The 20,136-nt window shown below is 48.1% G+C and overlaps 1 protein-coding gene across 4 annotated transcripts; it reads right to left on the bottom strand.

Moving 5' to 3' along the window:
* Positions 1 to 141: 141 nt before the first annotated feature.
* On the bottom strand, positions 142 to 20,081 carry TMPRSS6 (transmembrane serine protease 6). Of its 4 annotated transcripts, none has more exons than XM_088165332.1 (18): positions 16,989 to 20,081; positions 16,090 to 16,246; positions 15,776 to 15,918; positions 15,529 to 15,596; positions 14,143 to 14,327; positions 11,393 to 11,434; positions 10,407 to 10,611; positions 9,938 to 10,074; positions 9,618 to 9,730; positions 9,038 to 9,147; positions 7,858 to 8,003; positions 6,815 to 6,913; positions 4,759 to 4,872; positions 4,357 to 4,473; positions 3,460 to 3,628; positions 2,784 to 3,055; positions 1,977 to 2,113; positions 142 to 1,256 (listed from the first exon to the last, which is right to left on the bottom strand). In XM_088165332.1, exons 1-18 carry the CDS (start codon positions 17,082 to 17,084, stop codon positions 1,098 to 1,100), a joined length of 2,469 nt encoding a protein of 822 aa, XP_088021458.1. In that variant the 5' UTR covers positions 17,085 to 20,081; the 3' UTR covers positions 142 to 1,097. The 4 variants fall into 4 exon arrangements, with proteins under 4 accessions (XP_088021458.1, XP_088021456.1, XP_014740733.1 ...); XM_088165330.1 differs by having other exon boundaries at positions 17,865 to 20,081; XM_014885247.2 differs by lacking the exon at positions 16,989 to 20,081 and having other exon boundaries at positions 16,090 to 16,812.
* Positions 20,082 to 20,136: the final 55 nt, after the last annotated feature.

The raw sequence follows: 20,136 nt of genomic DNA, 5'->3' as shown, positions 1-20,136 counted from the left end.
CCAGGGACATCTGGGGTGGGGGGGTGAGCAAGGGTGTGGAAACTTTTGCCAGTTCCCAGTGCCAGGAGTGGAGCTTGGCCAAAAACATACAAACCTCAAGATAATTTTTAGCAGAGTGAGGAAAACTAGAGCCAAAAAAAATTCCTCAAATTAATTTTATTTCTGATTCCAGAGAGTGGCCAATTATGTACACACATACACACACACACACACACACACACACACACACACGCATATCTTTAGTTAAAAAAACAAACCCTCAGCAAGTTGCAGTTTAAGCCCTATGCCCTGAAGCGTTCTCCTTCACCTCCTGGATTACCTGAGATAGGAGATGGAAGAGGTTGAGACACTCTGATGTTAAAGGTATTTAGAAGGCCTGAGGGAAGGGGATGGGAGTCTGCTCCAGCATTTTTACTGGGGGAAGTGCAGCAGTGGAGGCTGGGTGCTGCTCCAGCGGGAGGCAGGACACGTGCTTGGGGGTGCGATGCTGGACTCATGCCTGGGAGTCAGTGAGACGTGAAGAGTTGCCTGGCTGAGCTGAACAGCGCACTGAACAGCACACGCCAGCTAAGAAAAGAAGCAATTAGGGAGATGGAAGAGGAGGAGTGATGGGAGGGGAAGGGGGATGAAGGATAAGCAGCAGGAAGGAAGAGGGAGGCAGATTGATTTCACAGTTACTGGAATCTCTAACTACATCAGTCACATTTTCTTCAGCAAATGTTCCAGCATAAGACTGGCTGAATCACATGGTTCATGGAAAGTTCAACTCCCCTTATCCCTCTTCTCAGAAACATCAGCTTGGGACTACTGCTGTGTGTCATTGCCCCCAAGTCCCCCACCTGCCTCTCTTCTGCTCGCTTTTGGATGGATAGCCTAAAAACTCCTTGGGATGCTCACTGGGAAGCACTAATGGGGAAGAGGGTCTGCCTGCTTTTCTCTACAATCCCTGCAGCAGCCTTTTTTTATGCTGTTCAGAAGAGCATCCTGGGTCTGACAACATCCCACACTCTCTTTCTCTGGGAGGCAAGTGAGCAAGATCAGGAATAAGTGCCATGTGAGTGTAGGTGTGATGGAGAGAAGACAGAGATGCACTTTTCTCAGCTCATGGTTTGGTTCATCCAGCCCAGCACTTGAGTGATCCTGGTGTATACTCCATAGTGATTAGCACGTGCACATCCCATTCCCCAGCTGACCAAACCAGCCAGAAACCATCTGCCACTGGGTTCTTTGCAGGCCAGTGGACCCCCAGAATCACCCTAGAAAAAAAGAAAAGTAAAATGAAATTATGGTGATCCACCAGCTTCTGCTGCTGCTTGATTATGCTGTCTTTGAGCCCCTCTCTATAAAGATTCCTGTATCCCCTCATCTCATGCCTGAGACATCTGCAGCATTCCTTATACCTTAGGCAGATGTCAAAAACAGTAGCCGGTGCAAACATCTGACTCAGTTATTCTTTCATTGTGCAATTTTTTCCCCCTCAGCCAGGTCCCAAAAAGCTGATTGCTCTACTGATTCCTCCTGGTCCGTATGGCATTTCCAAATATGTGGCAAGCAAGGAAGCTTGTTGGAATTTAACTCGATTCCATGAGGGATGGAAGAGAGGAATTCCTTGAGGTTGATAGTAATGAAGGAACAGACAGGTTACTGTGTAGACAGGTGCTAAAGAAGCTGAGGGTGTAAGAGGCTGGTGTAGTCACCTGACTAGAAAGTGGGAGGTAGAGTAGAGAATGGGCTGAAATGAGAAAAGGGTAATTTAACTGTATTTGGATCCTGTCTAAGGCAAGAATGCTGGGAAGAAATGGTCATGAGAGCTGTTTTTGGCCACTTAGATCAGAGGAAGTGTTGGGAAAGTGACCTTATATGGTCTTTCCCCCCTCACTTCAGGCTGTGGATTGCATTTTTGAGACACATATGCACACATATGGGACACATCCCACCTCTGGTAGTCAACCCTGATCCCACAACTCTTCTGTCACCTGGCAGGCATCCTTCTTGCCCTGGTAGTACCCAGCACACAGCATCCTGGGAGTAATCATATAGTGATAAGCCTCACTGCAGATGTTCTGCTGGATGAGCTGCACATCCACCTTCTGCAGAACATTGCTGATGTGCCCTAAAAAGTAGAACACCAAAAGGAGCACAGGTGAGCTATATGGAACTTCCCCTAGCCCATGTCTACCTCACTGCATGCTGAAACTTGACATTGAAATTTCTGTTCTGCTCTCTACTGGCATCACAGTCTCTGACTTTCAGCAGAGCATTTTATCTGCATGGAAGGCATAACATTCCCCTTGATTCCTTTCCCTACAGGGATGTGTTGTGGGCACTTCAGCTTTTGGGACAAGGAGCTTTGGGGAAACCTCTGGGCTGTCAGAGTCTTGGGTTTGTTTCTCACTGAAATGGATTTTAAGCTCTTCTGTCTAAGAGTACAAACCAAGAGTGTCCAGTTCTGTATAGTTTCCTGAGTGTTTCCAATTAGGAAGCAGCTGGAACAAATCTGTGAGTGGGTGAAGGCGCTGAACTAATCTGAAGGGCTATTCAAATTTTTGGATGAAGAAACACATGCTGTCCCCATATAGATTAATAGACTGCCACGCCTGTCTCTCCACATGAGGATTCAGGGTACTCAACAGGTATATTTGGTCAAACTATTGCCCAAAATCAGGAGTGAAGGAGGCACAATGTTTTGGGATGAACAGAAGCTGTTCTGCCTATGACACCTCTGAACCTATGTTTCTGCCTGAGCACTGCTGCAGTAGGCCACCAAGAGACCTTGAACCTACCACCTTCCTTGAGGGCTCCCCAGCCAGTGATCCAGCAGTGAAGGCCAGGCTCAAAGATGTGAGAAGGAGCTGGCAAGCAGATGGGCTGGATTAATGGCGAGATGATCACAGGATGATCCAGCTGGAGCAGGGCCACATCATAATCATGGCTGTCCTCTTCGTAATAAGGGTGGAGGAAGAGATGGATAACCTTGAAGGACACCTCTGTATGGCCGGTAGCATTTTGCAAGTATTTGCCCAAGTAAACGGTCCAGATAGAGGGGGAGGCCAGCCTGTAGGATGCAGCAGAGGAGCATGGGACCCAAAGGGCACGCTTTGCAGGTAATGCTACCCCCATCCTAGCACATGCTGACATCTCCCTCGTTGTGACAGCGTGGGGACAACACAGAGCCAAAACAAAGGTGGAGCTCTGCAGCATCTTCTGCTATCATTGCCCCCTCAAAGCTTCTCTGCAAATCCCAGCATTGCCCCTTTTTCCCTGCACACACCCCCAGATAATACTGCATGTATCCATACCCCTTTCTTCAGTTCCAAGCCATGGAGAAGCATGGCTGAGGGGCCAGAGGAGGGGTGCAGCTGCCCCATGATATTTTCATCAGTCAGAAGAGCCTCCAACCATGCATAATATGGAAAGCAGTGCAAATCTTTCCATCCAGCACCTCCCCTCTCCGTTTACCTCTCATCCTGGAAGCAGTGTGCAGCTGAGACCACCCAGCGGTCAGCAATGAGTGTTCCCCCACAAATGTGGCGGCCCCGAACTTGCAGGCTGGCCTGCCATGGCCATTCCCCTTCCACAGAATTCATACCACCCACAATCCTGCTGAGAGGAGCTTGCATCCCACAGTCTGAGGAGGAGACACAGCAGGTACTTCAGGGAAGGGAGGGAACATGATATACTGTGCCTGTCCTTCCTTCCCTACTTAGTTGACTGAAAAGTTTGACCTCTAATTGCTTGTCTTACCCAGCTAGTACGTACTTTATGTACTTCCCAGGACACGTCTAGTGTGCACTCCCTCCCAGCATTCCCCACCTCCATCTGCAGCCTGGGGATGCCTTTGGGGCAGCATGCTGACTGTGCTAACTGCTGTGCTGTCAGGAAACCCTCCTGGTCATTCCCTTTTGCTGCCTACCAAGGATCCAGGAAAAAAAACAAGTAGGGGAATCAAAACATCCCTCCCTTCCAGTGGCCATGCAGACATGGGTGATTTTCCTGGCTGGAGCTTTGTACAATGGCATATAAGCCGACACAGTGGTCAAACAGGCAGCCTGTGGGTTGAATCGGGCCTGTGAGACATGTCTGTCTGGCTTGATTTCTCTGTCTGAAGGAGGCAAGGAGCAGCTGTCGAAAGAGCAAGTGCCTGCTCACCCTCAGCATAGAGTTGGCTCATTGCTGCTGTCCCTGCCACTGCAGGATGGAGCAGGGGCACTGGTACTGTGGGACTGAGGTGGGGAGAAGGTGGTGGAACAAGGGAAGGTGGGTGCCTCTTCTGGGTGGCGGGAGAAAACGGGGCAACTTGCAGCTACATGTCATCCTGAACCTGCCTGGCTGACTTGTGGCTGATCATTTCCTCACCACAGTGATTCTCATCAGACAGGTCCTTGCAGTCTGCACTGGTGTCACACAGGGGGTTGGGTTTCTTCACACAGGTCCCATCTTCACAGCGGTAGGTGAAAGGACTGCAGGGGACTCCTGCAAAAAGGAAGGGAAGCAAAGTCTGACAGATGGCAGGTGGTTGTAGATGCAGCCTGAAGTCCTTTAAATGAGGAGAAAGGGCAGCACAGAGCTTGGGGGAACTCCATAAATGATGACAGGGAATTTCCTGAACAAACAAACAGCTCACAAACATTGTGAGGAGGCTGGGCAAGTTAACTCCCAGATGGTGCCCTTATATCACATGTGGGAAGTAGTCTACAGGCAGCCTGGCTTTGAACACAGGGATGGGCATTTGTCATCCCAGCACTGTCCCCTCCCTACCTCCACTGCAGTGCTCCTCATCACTCCCATTGACACAGTCCAGCTGCTGGTTGCAGACCCTGCTGAACTCGATGCAAGTGCTGTCCTCACGGCACTGGAACTTCGCAGGGCACACTGCACAGGAAGGAAGTACTTGGGAATCAGGCATTCAAGACAAGGTGTGAGATCAGGATCATAAGCTCTGCAGTCTGTACAGCCTCTTCCCCCACCTCATAAGCTGTGCTTAAGACCAGCTCTGGTATAGTGCAACTGTGCAGCTTTTGCCTGATCTGCGTTGTAGGTGTGCCTGCACTCTGTCTTACACTTTGCTGTTGCTGACTTAACTTTTCTTGTCTTGGCCTCAGACCCACCTCAGTACTATGTACTTCTCTTGAGGTCCATGGACTCCTCAGTTGCCACCACCAGTCCTGGTCTGCTTGCCTTGTTAGGGGTTTGTGGGACTGCATCCTGTCTGGTGAGGTCACTGCCTTTCTGTCAAGCCCAGCTCATGAGTCACTGTTTCATACAGACCATCATTGCCCCTTGCAGCTGAGTCCTGAACAACAAAGGATTCCACAATGTTCATGAGTTCTGGTGGACACTGGAGGATGGAGATGGGTCTAAGCTGCCTGCCCACCACAGAGTTTGACTTCTGTTCACAGATTTCCATAGCAGGAACTCGTTCTGTTTGTGTGTACCATTTTCATACTGGAGTGACTATAATTTCTTCATTAATAGCAAAAAGCTTCTAGATGACTAAAGGCATATGAAGGTCTGAGGCAACTTGGACTTTGATTTTAAAGACAGGGATTGTTCCATACCAACATGGAGTGAATAATCAGAGATGCACTAGTGGCAAGAGTATAAGAAAGGAAGGAAATTATAATGTTTCTATTTTATTTTTAAAAAATAAAGCAATGCTGGAAAACACTGAGAAAGTGTGGGGTTTCTGTCAGTCTTGGTCTGTGTCAGCCTCTGGAACTGAATGACATGATATCCCTGGGGCCAAAGAGATACTGGGATTCAAGAAAGGATTAGATATTCATAAAGATGCAAATGTATCCATGTCTACTGGATGAAGCACGCAAACCATGGTGTCAGACAGCTGGATGATGGGACAGAGCACATTGTCAGCAACACTGCAGATAATAGGAAACCCAACTTCAGCAACGTTATGTGAGCTCTCCATTTCTAGCACTGAATTAAAGCTTACTTAGAAAGATTTCTCCTTCCTTTGACTTTAGAGTTTTCCTACACCTTCGTCTGAATCTTTCAAAACTGGCCACTCTCCCCAGTGGTTTAGGGCTCTTTATCTGTGAACAAAACATCTGTAGGAAACAACTAATGAAAAGTTAGTGGTGGCAGCAATATGATGAGCCCCCCATCACACCAGAGATGAGAGAATAGATAAATTAGGTGTCATGTCTAAGCCTGAATTGCTGTTCCTATGAGAATAGAGCTCTGCAGGAGTTCTGAGATGCTAAGGATGGAGCCCTGCAGCAGCACTATCTGCTTTTGGCATGAAGAACCAATTGAGGCTGCTCAAGGACTTTGATACTCCCAAATTGGAGCAAAATATATTTGTGAGGATCTGTACAGATGAAGTGTCACAAATGGCCTGGGGGGAAAGAGGAGAGAGAAGGGCAGCAGGTGGGCTTGGGGAAGTGTGAGCAGGGAGGGGGATGCTGAGTGGTGTTACAACAGAGGGGGCTGTAGGCCAGGGCTGAGGTTGGTTGTAGACCCTGGGTGAGAGGAAAAGACAAGATGGGGGACAGCTTGGGTAGAGGGCTTCTTTCAGGCTGCCTGGAACTCTTGGTGCTCTTGGCTACTACGGGACTCTCCTGGAAAGGCTGTGCTGTGACAGGAGCCATAAGCATTACTGTTCTTTCCAGAACAGGCTAAAGCCATATAGCAGTGGGATGAGACTTTTAAGGGCACAGAGGTTTAGGCTCCTGAAGTTGAGGTACAAGGCTGTGCCTTGGCCAACCAAATCCTCCCTATCTCTCCCTACCTTCAGAGGAACAAGGGGCTATGTCTTGCTGAGACCAGGGACCAGCAGGGAGAAGAAATCACTCACCACAGTTTCTCTCATCCAGCCCATTGGGGCAATCTTTGATCCCGTCACAGGCTGGGACACACAAACCGTTCGCCAAACACAGAAACTCCCCAGGACAGGCTGTGAAACCAAAAGAGAGTAATTAGTCCCCAATGACTGGAAACCTCCTCACAGCAAAGCACCATGCCTTGAAACGGTGGAACTGCACACCCTCCTGACCACACAAGTGCTGGCAGCACTCATGACACTCCCCAAAATCTGCCATGTCATCTGCTCTTAACAGGGACATATGGACAGGCTGTCTTAACAGGGACAAGTGACAGGCTATGCACCAGGAGAAAGAAGGTTTCCTCTGTTTTGCATTGTACCAATGGGCAATATCTAGGACAACCACCTGTCTGTCACACCACACGTTGGGATCACTGCTATTTCATGTCTCCTGAATGCCATGGGAAAGCTGAAACAGGATCTTTGGAGTTGTTATCAAAACTTACGTGGGACCTTGAAGGGGTTGTTGTTAGACACGTTGACAGGTGCACATATTCAGGGACTGGTGTGCATTACTGGCACCCTTTAGGAGGGAGATGGTGAAACCTTGGAAAGACAGACTGTGGGTGGCATTTGCATATGTGTGTATTTGTGTGCGGTTTTATTTATGTCTTGTTTGCGCCGATTCCAAGGTGAGCAGGAAACAGCTCTCTCTAAGAGATCTCGTAATCAAAACAAATGCTGCTTCAAGCAGAGGTGCTTTCTCATTGGATTCCCAAGGTTAGCCTGTGATGTTGACATGAGGGTAAGATTTTAGGCAATTTTGTAACTTTGGGTTTTGTTGCATGGATGCTCTGGCCACAAGAGGCAGGGCCACATGTGCAGGAGCAACTTTGCACATAATTGCCTCTTCTTTTGGGGGTATCACTGGTGCATCACTGATTTCTGAGCATCTTCCTAAAGGGTGGACGGCACCTAGGGCTCTTGGGCTGTTCCTTGTGTTTCTCCCAGCACAAGCCAAGTGCAGAGGGGCTGCTGGTCCCCCTACTAAGGAGCAGGGAAGAACCTAAGCTTACGGTCAGATTGCTTGTACAGGCTGTAAGCTGCCTGTACCCCAGGGCCGGTTAAGGAGATCTGCGAGGTGAAGGTGATGGTGATGTCAGCAGAAGATGTGACTGGGATCCTCTCAGCGTAGGCTTGCAGGGTCCGCAGGCCACACAACCTGAGGAGCAAACACAGGCAAGGTGGTTTGGACAGGGAGGCAGGAGACAAGGCAGGGCAAGGGGTTAGGGTGGGGTGGGAAGGGAGTCACACAGACTGGGTGCTGCGGACAAATCAGGAATAAAAAATGCCTTCACTATGCATGAGATAGAGTCCAAAGGGACTCTCCTATCTTTGGACATATTCTACTTTCTGGCAAACACTGAGATCAAGCCATGCAAAGCAGTTCAGTTCTTCTAACGTAAGAAGATTCTCCTTCATCATCTTCCTGAAGCTGTAGAAACTGTGGCACTGACTGTTTAAGAGAGGAAGGCCGGGAGAGAAAAAGTGGAAATCCTAAGCCACAGTAACATAACTTCTGGATCAGTTCCTTCATAGGAAGAGGAGTTATCTCCACAGGAGCCATGGAGAAGGCACTAAGGAGGTGGGTCGGGGGAGGTTTTGGAGGGAAACAGGCAAATTTGCAATAAGTGGGAGGAAAACAAAAAAAACCCATCTATCTCAGAGCCTGCTTTGAGGAGATGGGAGCACAACAGGTCTCCATCCTTTGCACCTGGGCAGTGGTGAGCAGCAGCCCCAGATAGATACTGATGCTAATTGTGAGGAGTCTTGCAGGGAAAGTGGCTGAAGTCAAAGCAGGAGGATATGGAGCTAAGGGGAAGATCTGCACGGAGGTGGATGCAAGGCAATGGCACACACAGATAATATTGCAGAGGTGGTGACAGGCAGATTTGCAAACACAGGAGACGTGGGAGGACACCAAGGTTACACACACGGGAGAAAACTAAGAAGCCTGATGCAAACAGCAAGACAGAGAAAGCAGGTTGGTAGCTCGAAGCAAATCTTTGAGAAATGTGTTCACTGAGGAGAGAGTGAAAAGATGAGCAGAAAAGCAGGAGGCACCAGCACCAAGAATGGTCATTGAGCGTAGCTCAGTCTATGGCTTCTTCCTTAGATATAAAGTGAGAAGGGAATCTGCAGAGGTTTTATCCCAGGTGAGAAGTGAGAGACAGAAACCAGGACCCCACCACACACCTTCTGTTCTGAATTATCCACTGGCCTTGGGTACAGGGCAGGTCGTGCTTCTGTCTGCTAAGTGCGTAGGCGTCGAACCAGAGGGTGACCCCGTAGTCGAGGGATGGGACCTGCAGACAAGGGGGGGCACGGCAGAGGACAGATAGCTCCTAGGAGTGTTACAGCACGCTCCATAAGTTAGAAACCAGCAGAGGAAATGTGAAGGCCAGACGTGTCATTGCAGGTCAGAAAGAAGCACCCTCTAAACTGGAGCCATGCCACAGCCCAGGGTGGCTTTGCTGTTGGTGTCAAAGCCCGGCAATTCTTATCAATTCCTACCAATCTGGTTCTGTTTTGAAGAACTCCTCTGGAGATCAGATTTCAGATTCCTCCTCAGCTATGGCATCTCTGTGCCAGTATGCAATATTAGACTTTTTCGCCTTCAGAAACACACTTTATGTGGAGTCTGGGCAGGCTGTCACCCTCTTCTTGCTTCTTATGATGATCTGACTGAGAGCACTGGCTGTACCCCCCACAATGTGTGGAGTGCTGCCCGGGATTCAGGGACAGGGTGGATGCTCTTGTGGGAGCTGGCTCTTACCATCATGTGCCAGGTGCACTGCGTGTTGGGTGAGTAGTAGCTGGGGTAGTGTGGGGTGCCAATCTTCCCCTGCAGCTCCAGGCTCTCCCGCAGAGTTATGTTCACTTCACAAGCTGTAAATACAGACATTCAAAGCCCTGCCCTCTGTCAGCTCAGCCTCAGCCTGGGGAGGCCATGTAACCTGCATTTTATGGACCCCCATGCAATCCAGAATGAATTCTGTCCCTAACAGGGATACAGGACCTCTAGGAGCTGTGATGCTGTAGGAGAAACTCGTATTCTCCCTGTAACTATAGCCACTCTCCTCCAGCCTTCCTCACCTTCGAGGGGCACTGCCTGTGCTGAGAGGATGAAGGGGTCATAGTAGCTGTACATGGCTTTCTTCCACACAATGGACATGACAGGGCCAGATGAAAGGATTTCCACAATGGGCTCCTGCCGGCTGCAGCCATAGATCCTCAGGGGAAAGAGATAAAAGGATGGGAGTGAAGCAAGCAATAAACAAATGAAAGAGAAGAATGAGAAAGACAGACAATGGGTATCTGTGTGATCCACACACAGCTGTTGTAAGGCAGTAACTGAACCAAACAAAGGGCCAAGAGGACAGCTCCTGCAGCATGGTGGTGTGAGGCATATGCCACATCAGTGACTTCAGCTGATCAGCAACAGGCAGGTTGCACATCAGGAAGAACCTCCTCTGATGTCGTCTGACACCTTCCCCTGCTGTGGTGTGTGGTACTATCCTGCCTGTGCTCCCCACCGTGTTCTCCCTGCTCAGGAGCTACCTACGAGGTGATGAGGTGTTTCTCCAGGGGCCCGGCTGCGTCGTACATTGCCAGGCGGTCCCTGCAGTCAGGCAGAGTCCACTCCAGGCGTAGCTTGATCATGTAGCCCTTGAGGCCATGGAGGTGCCAAAGACAGCTGGAGGCCAGGTAGTCAGGGCCCTCCAGCCTTAGGATGTCATCCTCCTGGACATAGTTGTACCTGTAGCAACCTGAAATAGATGTGGTTGTAAGAGAAATTAAGATATGGGATTGTCACTTGGTACATCAGTGCAAGCCCTTTTTTAGGGTAAGTCTGACTCATCCCAATGATCTCGGTTTACTTTTACGTCTGTTGTGGTGGCACTGATCCTTTGGTACCATTGCCCCAGTTTCTCTAAGCAGCACAGCACAATTATCTTCCACTTGTTTTATTTACTTTTTCACCTCTTTCTCCTCTCAGCCCCATATTCCTTCTGGTATTAGATCTCCCTCATCTGAATTCCAGGTTTCAGAAGACGTTCACACCAGGATTTTTGAGTAAATATCAGCTTAAATGTGAGCTTCTAATAGCATATCTAATGCAAGCTGCCAGACAGAGAACTTGTAACACTGCCTGAAATTACTAAATGCATCTTCAAACATTGCCAAGACAACAGACTCCTAAATGAGGCACATCCAGTGCAGAGCCACGCAGGAAACCCCCACCCTACTCAGCAGCATTGCATGGGACTGGAATCAGCACTGTGGTACCAGTACACCCAGATATTTCACAGTTCTCATTATGACCAGGACAACTCTGAGGTGTCTGCATTGCCCCTGGCAGCTGGCATCTCTGCCCAGAGCCCTCCAGTATATAGTGGTTATGTAGTTTGGATTTGCACTGGTGCTCCCTGGTTCCTACTCTCCCCTTCTCAGGATTTACAACTCCAGGAGGCCAACAAGCTTTCTGTCCCCTGTGAAAATCCCTCCCATAATGTCATGAACTCAAAAGAAAAGGAGAAGGCAGCCTACCCAGAGTGGATTTCAGCACTACTATGTCTTTCACACTGGATTCTGTCAGAAAGAAAATACAAAGGAAGATAAACAAAAATATAAACTGGATTAAAAAAAAGATAATCTGATAACCTAGCATGGTAGGTGAGGACTCCCTTCCTTCCTTACATAACTAGCTCACTTACAACTTCAGCATGGGGCATCCTCCAGGTACCTCTCTGCTCTAAGGGACCTGTTTCAGTCATGCCTTCCCCAATTCATCTCTCTGGGAAATTTCTCTGCCCCTGACCCAAATCCAACAGCCTTATTCTTGCTTTCTAACCCACCAAGGACTTCTCTGCCTTTTTTCCTTGCCCATTTAGGACATCTTCCCCTTCCCAGGAAGGCTGGGCATTGCTTCAGGCAGTCATCCCCCTCCTCTGCCAGCCACATCGCAGGGCACAGCCCCCCTTCCCAGAGCCTTCACCATCTGCTGTCCCACTTTAAAGAATGCCCAATCAAAAATATGGGGGTCACTGAGGGTGGAGAAGGAGTTCTCTTTTGATGACCACTGTGCAATGAGCTACTCAACATCCTTATAGAGTCCACTTTTGGAGAAGGGAGTTGCAGAGAAAGTGACCAGCAGGGGCTATAAATCTGTGCAAAACAGTCACAGGGTGGATAACACTTTAAGAGAGCTGGGATTTTCTCCAGCCTCCCAGCTGAACTGGAATCAGCCAGAGATCAGGTGCTACCGGGAAAAATTGCCAAAATAAAAGGCACTGTGAGGTCAGCTGGGTGTGAGGATTGTTGTTGGGGGTTTGCCTAGGTCAGGGCCTTGGTTTTCTATAGCTTCTAAGCAAATCTGTGGGGAGAAATGAGTGGTTTTGTCATAGCAAAAACAGTTGTTGTGGAAAATAGGATCCTGCAGGCATAAGGCAGGCTCCTAGCTGAGCTCCTGTGCTGTAGGGAATAGTCTGTGCAAAACTAGTAGTAAGTACTCTTTTATCTGAAGGTAATACAACCAAGTTCCTGCAGGGAACAGGAAGTCCTGAAAGATTTTTGGGAAAGGGGGAAGCTAGTGTACTGGGGTGAGTGTGGCTGTTAGTAAAAATAAAGCACTGGAGAGGCTGGAGAGGTTCCTGTACTAGTCAGTGGTTTGCCGCTCTGTGTCTCAAGGCAGAGTGAACGTTCAGAGCTGAGCAGACCAGCAAGAGTCTGTCAGAAAGCAATGAATGCTAATGACCTGCTATTAGCTGGCTGTTTTTACACTCTAGATGCACAGGGCAAAAGAATCCAGAGGTAAAGTCACTGGCTGGAGGTTACCCTGGCTCAGCAATATAAGAAATTTCTGGATTTTGTCTCTGTTATCAGACCATACTTCTGACTGGAGAGGGAAAGGACTAGAGAAAGCAGAAGTAGCTGGATAAACTACAACTGGTGTGTTAAGTCCAAAACAGAAAGAAGTGGGGTCTGCTGAAATGAATAAGATAGTGAAACAGATGCAAAGCAAATAAGAGGGAACTGGGAACAGCTAAAATTATGGCACCATCATTTTCATCTGTTTATGAGTTGCATTATGAAGTGAGCAAATAAAAGGAAAATGCTAGATGGGCTGACTTGGAAGTATTTGGCATATTTCCTTGTGATGTCTTTGTTAAGAAAGTTCATTTAAATTGGCCGAGCATAGGATCTGGTATGCTGGAAACAAACCATAAGTAGAAGTAAGGCACTAATATTAACTGTGGGAGGAGATGTCTTGATGAGATGCTAATGCAGCTTCTGACTAAGAACTTAAAATGATGGTCTGGGTGAGGGAGTGAAAATCATTTAGAGGAAATAGAATTTTCTTTACAGGAGCCAAAAAAATGACCCACAAAACAATTGAGATGTGGGGGTAAAAGTTAAAGAAAGTATGGGTAGGATATAATAAAGAAGCTTCATCTTAGAATAATGCAAGATAGCATGCCTGGGGAAAAAAAAACCAACAACAAAAAACCAACAAAGGAACAACTTGGAGATTTAAAATCTCATGGGAAGAAGAAACTTGGAAATAGGAATCTCAAGAGGAGAGAAGAAACACGATGTATTTTAAAACCTGTGAGATTTGGGACTCTGTAAGAGGGATCAGACTAGGCTGACAAATTAAGCCTCATTACAAAGATCAAATATAAATTCCATTGGAGTTGTATGCATTGACTATATATACATCCCTAGCCCCTTACCTAACACCTACTCTGGAGCAGTTTTGCATGGGTGGCTTTTTAAACAGGCTGTGACCTTCACTGTGAGCAACAATAAATAATCCTTAAAATCACTGAAGTGACAACGATGCTTTGTCTCAGAGGAAGACTTAGTGGTGACTCAGATATGTTGCTTTTGTTCTCTCTATCAAATAGTCTGGAATAATCTCCCAAAGGAAAGCAGGAAATCTAAGTGCTTGGTATTTTCCAGCTGAGCTGATCAAAGTCATGACCTGTCTAAGACCTTGCTCTACAGAAGCCGAAGCTGATGGGTGAAAAAAAATCACCTATCTGATTGTGGTCAGTTGTATCTCCAATAATTTTAATCCTTCAAAAGAAGGATTTTTTTTTATTTTTTAATCGAACTTCAGCTCTTCTCTACCAGGAAAAAATGTTCATAATTGTATCTCCTGATCCTTACTATTTCCCTCATCCTCTTCAGGTTTCCTCTGTCTCCTTCAATAGACTCCTGGCCTTTTCTCCTAACCTTCTATATGGTGGAGCATTTCTGACTGCTCAGGCCACAGCTGAGCAGCTGATACTTACCCAGGAGAACCAGAGAGTCTGGGTTGATCCTGTACTCTGTCTGGTAGGAGAGGCTGCCTGAGCTATTGAAGCTGGTGGAGAGCTCTTGGTGGAGCACTGTGTTTACCCTCTCAGCAGTTGCCTCCTTCTGCTGACTCTCAGGGATTTGGAGGGTGAACCAGAAGAAGAAGGTCAGAGCTCCCTCCCTAACAGAGAAATAGCATGTAAAATAGTCTTGCTCTTCATCACCAGAATTACTGGAGAGACAAACCCTGGAGAATTACCCTCCCCACTATTTTTCCACAAATCAGACGTATCTGTGTAGATTTTCCAGCTCTGCTGCTGTGACCCAGAGGAACCTCTCTGAGCGGGGCAGGAGAGCTGCAATATTCATCGTGTGAGTCAGTGCTTTGTGGGAAGAAGCCTTTCCATGCCATCTGGCTTTAGTGAAGACCATATGAGCTCAAATTAATGTGATAATTAATCAAGACAAGTCTAATGAGTGGTCTCATTTCAGGTAGAAATGACCTTTGGGTAGTACTGACCAGGGCTTGAAAAGAGAAGCTCAAGACTTCACTGTCTCATCTCCCAGTGGTGACAGGTGGATGATTTATGACTAAGTACCTTACCACAACCCATTAATGCTGGCCAGGCTAAAGCTGCAGGAGACAGTGCCTGGGAAAGTTCTGTTCAACCAGCTGGCAGAGAAAATTGACTGGGGGAGGGCGAGGAGATGTTGAAACACATCTTTGTTCAGTAAAAGGATAGAGGAAGATGTGAAAGTGAAACTTTTCTTTCCCCAGTTGAAAATGGAATTGCATTGAAGTTGGAATGTTCCTTAGGTGAAGGATAAATGTAGGGGTATGGTTTTCCACAGAAAAAGAATCAGAAGTAAATGACAATCAGTCTGGAAATTATTTCTGCTATCCTGTTCTACTGTTATGACCTGCAAAGCTGTAGTCCCACATCTGTCCTATTCCACTGTTATCCTGTTCCCATGTGGTTCGGTTTTCTTGGCAGGAATCACTTTTCCATGCTGCATTCTGGCCTCTCCCTTCTGGTGCCTAGAGTCAGGCCATAAAATAGCTTTCTCGAATTAGAAAAATTAATTTCCAGCTGCTTAGTTTCTACTGACAATGCCAAGACAATTTTTTTTAATCTCTTCTCAATTTTTTTTTTCTTACTCTCTTGAACTTTTGCCCCTCTGAAAAAATTCTCCGTTTTGGCTTTTCATCATGACCTGAGATGAACAGGAACACCAAAATATCCCCAGCTCTGTTACGCTGGAACCATTCTGAATCTGAACTGTCCTGAAGTTTATCATGGGTAGATACCAGTGAAATCAGAGTACAATTTACTGGAAGCTTTCACACAGGAACAAGCAAATATGCTGCAGGTGCTACTCACCCAAAGGCATACACGGTGCTCGAGTTGTAGTACTGACCCAGCTCTGTGGCATGAATCAGCTCCTTCAGCTGCAATGAGAACATTGTCTGATAACTGCAGTGCAACGTTACAGTGGCTGATCTGATCTTTCATCCCTCTTGCTGTACAGGCCCACTGAGCCTGCCCTTGGATGGGGGTGCCCGACCCCTTCCTCATTCTACTCACTGAGCAGCCTCAGGGCTGGCTCTGCTCATGAAACTGCCCTCACCATGTTCTGGAGCTTAGCTGACTCCACCCAGAAGGCTCTGGACTCCACGTGCCCAAGGTCTGGGGAGTACTGGCGGTTCAGGACCTGGAGGCTGCCACAGTAAAACTGCAGGATGGATGGCTCCAGGTGCCATGGTCTGTAGTCTGCCGAGAGAAGGCACCACTGGGTTACCTCAGTGATAGACAGGAAAGAGGGGGTTACCCCTGTGTATGACTTTCTAGAGACCACCCAGAGTCACTAATGTGCTTTGGGCTGGGCACTGCTTTGACCACCTCCACCTCCTGCTGGGGGGAAAAATACACGTGAATTTTTACCTAGGAAATACCAGGTTGCTGCAGCAGCTCCAGCCAGCACAAGAAAGGCTATCCCAAGGGGCACATAGCGGAGGCAGCGACGTGAGTTAGTCTCTGATTTGTCATTTGAGAGGGAGCTGGAGTCTTCCTCCTGTTCCTCGGCCTCCATCAGGCGCGTCTGGTGACACAGCATGCCAGGGTCAGGCTGGTTGTTCTGTTTCCCTTTATACCCTCTCTGAAGGTGTTATGCCAAATCTGTCCTCCCCTCCCAAGATCTATGGCCCCAAGAGATTACTGGGCAAATCATCAAAGACTTTGCTGAGTGGGAGACAGGCTTCCAGGACACTGTCCTGTCTACATCTCCTGGTAATCCCTTGGTTTTCAAAGGCATTCCCTGGGTTTTGCTTCTGTAAAAACTGCAAATTAGTACAATAATGAATTTCTCTGAATATAGAAGTGTTGTCCTCCCAGGCTGGGAATTGTTTTAAAACTGGTATTTTATTGATCTAGAAATCAATGCAGAAAAAAATCGGTGACCTGAAATGTGAGCAAAAGTTGCACAACGCAGCCACTGCCTGGGAACCTGAAGTTACACTTTGCCTGCTGTGCCATTTTTATCTTGATCCCTAAAAGTAAGCAAACGTTGCCATTCCCACCAAGCCGTGTGTTCCCAGGCAAAGCCAATGCTGGCACTGGCTCAATAGCTGAGCTAATGAGAAGAGAGCACCTGAATAATGTTCAGCCCTTCACCACCACCTGCTTGTGCCAGGGGACACCTTCTGTCTTCCTTTGCCCCTCATCTCCCCCAGGCTGCTTCTTTTGCTTCTTCCTGGCTGCTTCCCTTCTGTCAGCCCCACGCTCTGAGGGTAAGAAATATCATCACCCCAGAGAGCCACATTTACACTGGTTTTGTCACCCACTTTCCTCCTGCTTTCCTCTGCTACCACGTAGCGCGTGCCTGCCCTCACAGCTTTTCTATGTCTCTGCAGCTGGAGAAGAAAGGGATGTGAATGCATGGAGATGGAATGGGATGGATCTGCACGGGAGAGCACAGAGGTCTTGTGGAACGCTTGTGTCCTGTCTGTGTGTCTGTGAGCTGTCTTTGTTCCCAGTGGTGCGTGTGAACATGGGGACAGGACTGCATGGGAGGGACTTGCTGCAGCTGAGGGAACAGGTGGCTGGTCTCATGTACATTTTGGCCCACATGGATGCCGCTGGGCATCACTTGATAAGGATGAGGGGGTTTTTTGGCCTCCTCCCCCCAGTTACAGACCCCCAAGCCCTCCAAGCTGCCTCACAACATGGAAACACATTTGCAGAATATAAGCACCAGGTCACTCACTCCAGAACATTAAACCCAGCCTGGTGAACATCCCCACTCAGACAAGCAGTCACACATCTAACATACCCTTCCAGAGAGGCAGGTGGTACGAACAGACCCAGCACAGACTGCCCTCCCTTGCTTCTCGTGGGACACGTTTCTGTGCAACCCCTGGGAAGGATCTCCTCCCCCAGGAGCCACGATGGGTAGTACAGGAGAGCAAGGGCACTTCTCCACTACCACAGTATCCCCTCAGAAAACAGCAGGCATAAGCACACAACTGCAGATGGAGGGGCAGGGGAGGGAGGGCAGGACCAGCAGAAGAGCCTCTTTGTTAGTAGATTTGATGGCAGGCACTGGGGTTTCCCCCAGAGCTGCAGACCTACCTCTAAAGCCTGCTGCTGCCCGTGAGACCTGGCCCACACCCCAACTCACACCTGCAGGCAGTGGGGGAGGAAGCAGGACATCTATTTACCCAGCTCAAGGTCTCCTCAGTGATCAATAACCTGATACCACGTCCCTTCAGCTTGGCCTTTGTCCTGCACCATCCTGCTGCAGTGGGTCGGCGCACCCTGCACAATGGCTTTTTTCTTTTCTTAAATGGAGCGCTTGGAGGCTTAAAGAGGGAGAAGATCTGCAGGCTGAGCAGGGCAAGTCCAGAAAACGTCGGGGTAGGAGCTGTGCAGAGGAGAGCAATCCAGAAGACTGGTGCAGATTGCTTACGTTGTCTGCCTCAGGGGACAGGGAGTTGCTGAGCAGCTGCTGTGTTTCTTAGCCACCGTCTTTGGTCCCATCGGTGTGTGCTCCCCAGCACAGGGATGGAGCAGATGCTGCCTGGCAGGGGTAGATGGCTGGAAGGAGGGAAGACAGCAGTAGAGAGCAGGTCTGGTTACCACAATGTTCATGCAGATGAAAGCAAAGCACAGCGCCTCTCAGTGCCAACCTCGGAGACTCCCTCTTGTCTTCTTGCACTTCTTGCTGCCCAGTCTTCTGACACTGGGCTCCCCACACTCAGCTGCACCACCATTCACACCTCCCTGCAGCACCTGCTTTTCTTCCACCCCAGGTCCTCCTCAGCTACTTTTCCTACACAACCTTCTGCTTACGGTCCTGCAGGTCTGTATGTGCCCCTTTGTTTTTCACAGAAAGCAGAGACCCTGCAGCTAGACCAGAGTAAACAGAGTTTTTCTGTCAATAAATGGGTGACTCCTGACCCAGGGCTGAGCTCCAGCCAGTGACATCGACCTGGGGTTGAGCTCATTTGGGCCAGGGCTTATTTGGGCTCATTTTGGCAGCTGGGCAGGGATAGATATTTTTTGTCTTTGCCTCTGGACCAGGTTTAGTCTGGTACTGCTTGAAGACCAAAAGCCGTTGCTGTAGTTGCCTCATGGTGGATTCTAGTAGATAAACATTAAATGTATATAGAAAACTGTAGTGTTTGACTGAGAATGCTTTCAGACCTGCTCAAGAGATTTGAGACCTGATTTCACTTTAAAAAGTTACTTTGAACCAGAATTTCCACAGATAATGAGGGACAAGCTGCTTCTTTAGGCACATATGTATTAATATATAGCTTTTCTGAGTTTACACTATGAGGGGCTTGCCACAGTGGGTCAGAACCCATCTGAGGGTATTTCTCAGTGCCAAAGACCTTACTTTTTTGAATTAAATTTTCCTGGAAAGAAGAATCTTCATTCTCTGGTGTTTTCAGCAGAACAAAAATGTAGAATCTCAATCTAATCTATCTAAGCAAGCATACCACATCTGTTCACCACAGGCTTTTGAATCAACCAAGGACCCAAACCCTTGATCAGATCTGACTTCAGAGGAATTTTTTTACTGCGAGTACCCCTTGCTTTCTGTTTCTTCATGGTAAAAAAAAAGGAAGAGATGTGGGAGGAGGCTGAGAGTGATATCTATTTATGAACAAGGTATCTTGGAAAGGAGAAGAGAGATGTGACAGCTATCTTTGCTGCCTCTAGGCTTAAGATAAAGAGAGGACTCATGCCTGTGGCTTTTATCTCGATATTTTCCACACCAATATTTTCCACACAGGGCTGTTATTCAGCTTTGGTTTGGCTCCGGTGCTGATGGTCGTAGCTTGTTTCTGTGGGTTTGCAAAGCACACACCGTGTTCTCATGGGCTGGAGACGGGACTGACTACTCCCCGTGTGACATTTCCACAGGGCTGCTGGAACCCAGCAGCAAAAGGTCCCCAGATCGCTGAAAGTGCTATGACTCTGGCATTCGCAACCCATGTTACTCACATACAAAGCCACATGATCGCGTCTTCCTGGAAGAAAGGTCCGGTTATCGCCAGATCTGACGCTGAGCACTTCCTGCCGCAGTGTGTCACACATTCACACCCAGCATGGCTGCGAAAGCACGCTAACAGCTTGCCAGCTCCAAAACTGTCAACATTTCACAAAAACTGGGGGGTGGAAAAATACTGAGCCGGCAGGACAGTCCTCAGGAGCTTGTAACAGGATCACCTCTAACTCTGCTTTCTCTTTTAGGGGTCTGACTCCCTTGGGGCAGGGAGTAGGAAGCAGAGCTAAAGGTATATTAGTCCGAGCAAAACTGTACCTAGTTCCCTATTTAGTAAAGTTGTTAATGATTTCCACTCACCCCAAAGGACAGAAAAACACTGTGGATTACTTAATATTTTGTCTATTTACGAAGGAACAAACCTGTTTTATGTACTCACCAGCAAGATGTACTCAGTAAGAGTACTGATATATAGTTTG

The sequence above is a fragment of the Sturnus vulgaris genome, chromosome 5 (assembly GCF_052056855.1).
Source record: "Sturnus vulgaris isolate bStuVul1 chromosome 5, bStuVul1.hap1, whole genome shotgun sequence".
NCBI classification, from domain to species: Eukaryota; Metazoa; Chordata; class Aves; order Passeriformes; family Sturnidae; genus Sturnus; species Sturnus vulgaris.
This window is presented reverse-complemented; position numbering and strand designations above follow the sequence as displayed.